This window comes from Triticum urartu, chromosome 1A (genome assembly GCF_056163025.1).
Source record: "Triticum urartu cultivar PI428250 chromosome 1A, HENAU_Tu73, whole genome shotgun sequence".
Lineage (NCBI taxonomy): Eukaryota > Viridiplantae > Streptophyta > Magnoliopsida > Poales > Poaceae > Triticum > Triticum urartu.
In genome coordinates this window covers 517,291,627-517,293,162 of record NC_141873.1, presented here as the reverse complement: position 1 = coordinate 517,293,162, position 1,536 = coordinate 517,291,627, and the positions used below count along the sequence as shown (strand labels likewise).

The following is a 1,536-nucleotide window of genomic DNA, read 5'->3' as shown; positions in this document are numbered from 1 at the left end:
TACAAAATACAATGGCCTACCACACAGAAAGCTCAGCCAGCCTCCTACCAACAAATGCCCGGCGAAGGTTTTCTCTCCCCTAGCGAGAAAGCTAGGGTTTTCTCTCCCCTGGTGAGAAAGCTAGGGATCTCTCGCTACCGGCGGCCACGCCGGAATTTCCCTCTCCCCCGGACGGATCCCCTCCGCTATCCCTCCTCTCACTCGGGCTGCTCCGCGGCCTTTGTATATGAGAGGGATCGGGGGTGGGTTTGGGACAGGAAGACACTAGGGTTTGTGCGTCGCGATCTGTTCGGCGACCATGGAGGACGAAGTGCCTGGTTCGCAGAGGAAGGGGACGAAGGAGAGTACTGAAGATCTCTTGGCTCGTCTGAATCTACAGGAAGAAGAGGATGACGACTTCGTCTGGGAAGAGGAGCTCCCTGATCTGAGGTCTGCAGCTAAGTGGCTAGCGATTGCTAGGGTTCATACCCTAAAAACTTTCAGTCCGAGCGCGCTCTATGGGGACATGCGAGCAGTGTGGAATCCAGCAAAAACTGTGAGTTGGAGGAGGGTCAATGAGAACCTTTTCACCGCGCAGTTCGGGTGCGTAGCAGATTGGAACAAGGCAATGTTTGAAGGACCATGGCTTTTCAAGGGACAGGCAGTCATAATGAAGGAGTATGATGGATTTAAAAATCCTGAGTCAATCCAGTTGGACAAACTCACAGTGTGGGCGCAGATCCATCACCTCCCAAATAACTTCTTAATTGAACGGGCAGTTCGAGGTATGGCTTCACGCATTGGTGGGGTGGAGGAGATTCAGTTAAGGCTACCAGCTGGTTTCTTCGGGGAATTTGTCCGCGTAAAAGTTAGTATTGACATCAATGCCAAGATAAAGCGTTTTGTGACGGGAAAGAAGGGGGACGAAAGAGTTCGCTATCAAGTGAAGTATGAGAAGCTACCCACCTTCTGTTTCAATTGTGGCGAATTCGGTCACTGGTATGAAGAGTGTGGGGACGGTGAGCATGATGTATCGTCTTTTGAATGGGGGGAGTTTGTGCTAGCTGATGCTTTCAGAGCGGTGCATGATGGCCATGGTGTGGCGGGACCCTAGAGAGGTCATGCTACAAGAGGTGGGACAGGAGGCAGAGGAAGGGGGAGAGGCACGTACAACCCCAACCAGAGCTGGCGCTTTAACGCACAAAATCAGACTCTGGTGAATGCTGGGGGGAGAATGGAAACTGATAAGGGAACGGTTGATGTTGACGCTGCTGGCCAAGAGAATGTCTCAGGGATAGTAAAGGATAGTATGCAGCCACAGAAGCGCCTCTCTGTTGAAAATACTTCAAGTTCTATCTCGGCAGGGCAAAGTGAGCTTAATTCTGGAGTAGGGGTTGATGGGGCAAATCCATTGGCAATGGTGGTGGCGACGGCCCAGCTTGTTGTACCCCCACTACCCCCAGTTTACGTCTCACCATGCAAACAAAATAAGAGATACAAACTTGGGGAGGAAGGCAAAGGACAAGCGGGAGCAAATGCTGGTACTAGCATTGGGGG

General features: G+C 51.8%; 1 protein-coding gene across 1 annotated transcript; it reads left to right on the top strand.

Moving 5' to 3' along the window:
* Positions 1–298: 298 nt before the first annotated feature.
* Positions 299–1,093, top strand: LOC147992131 (uncharacterized). The gene has a single exon (XM_087538941.1). The coding sequence runs from the start codon at positions 299–301 to the stop codon at positions 1,091–1,093; it is 795 nt and encodes a 264-aa protein (XP_087395067.1).
* Positions 1,094–1,536: the final 443 nt, after the last annotated feature.

Excerpts from the sequence above, each read along its gene's own strand:
- LOC147992131 (XM_087538941.1), top strand. The coding sequence starts at position 299 with ATGGAGGACGAAGTGCCTGGTTCGCAGAGGAAGGGGACGAAGGAGAGT.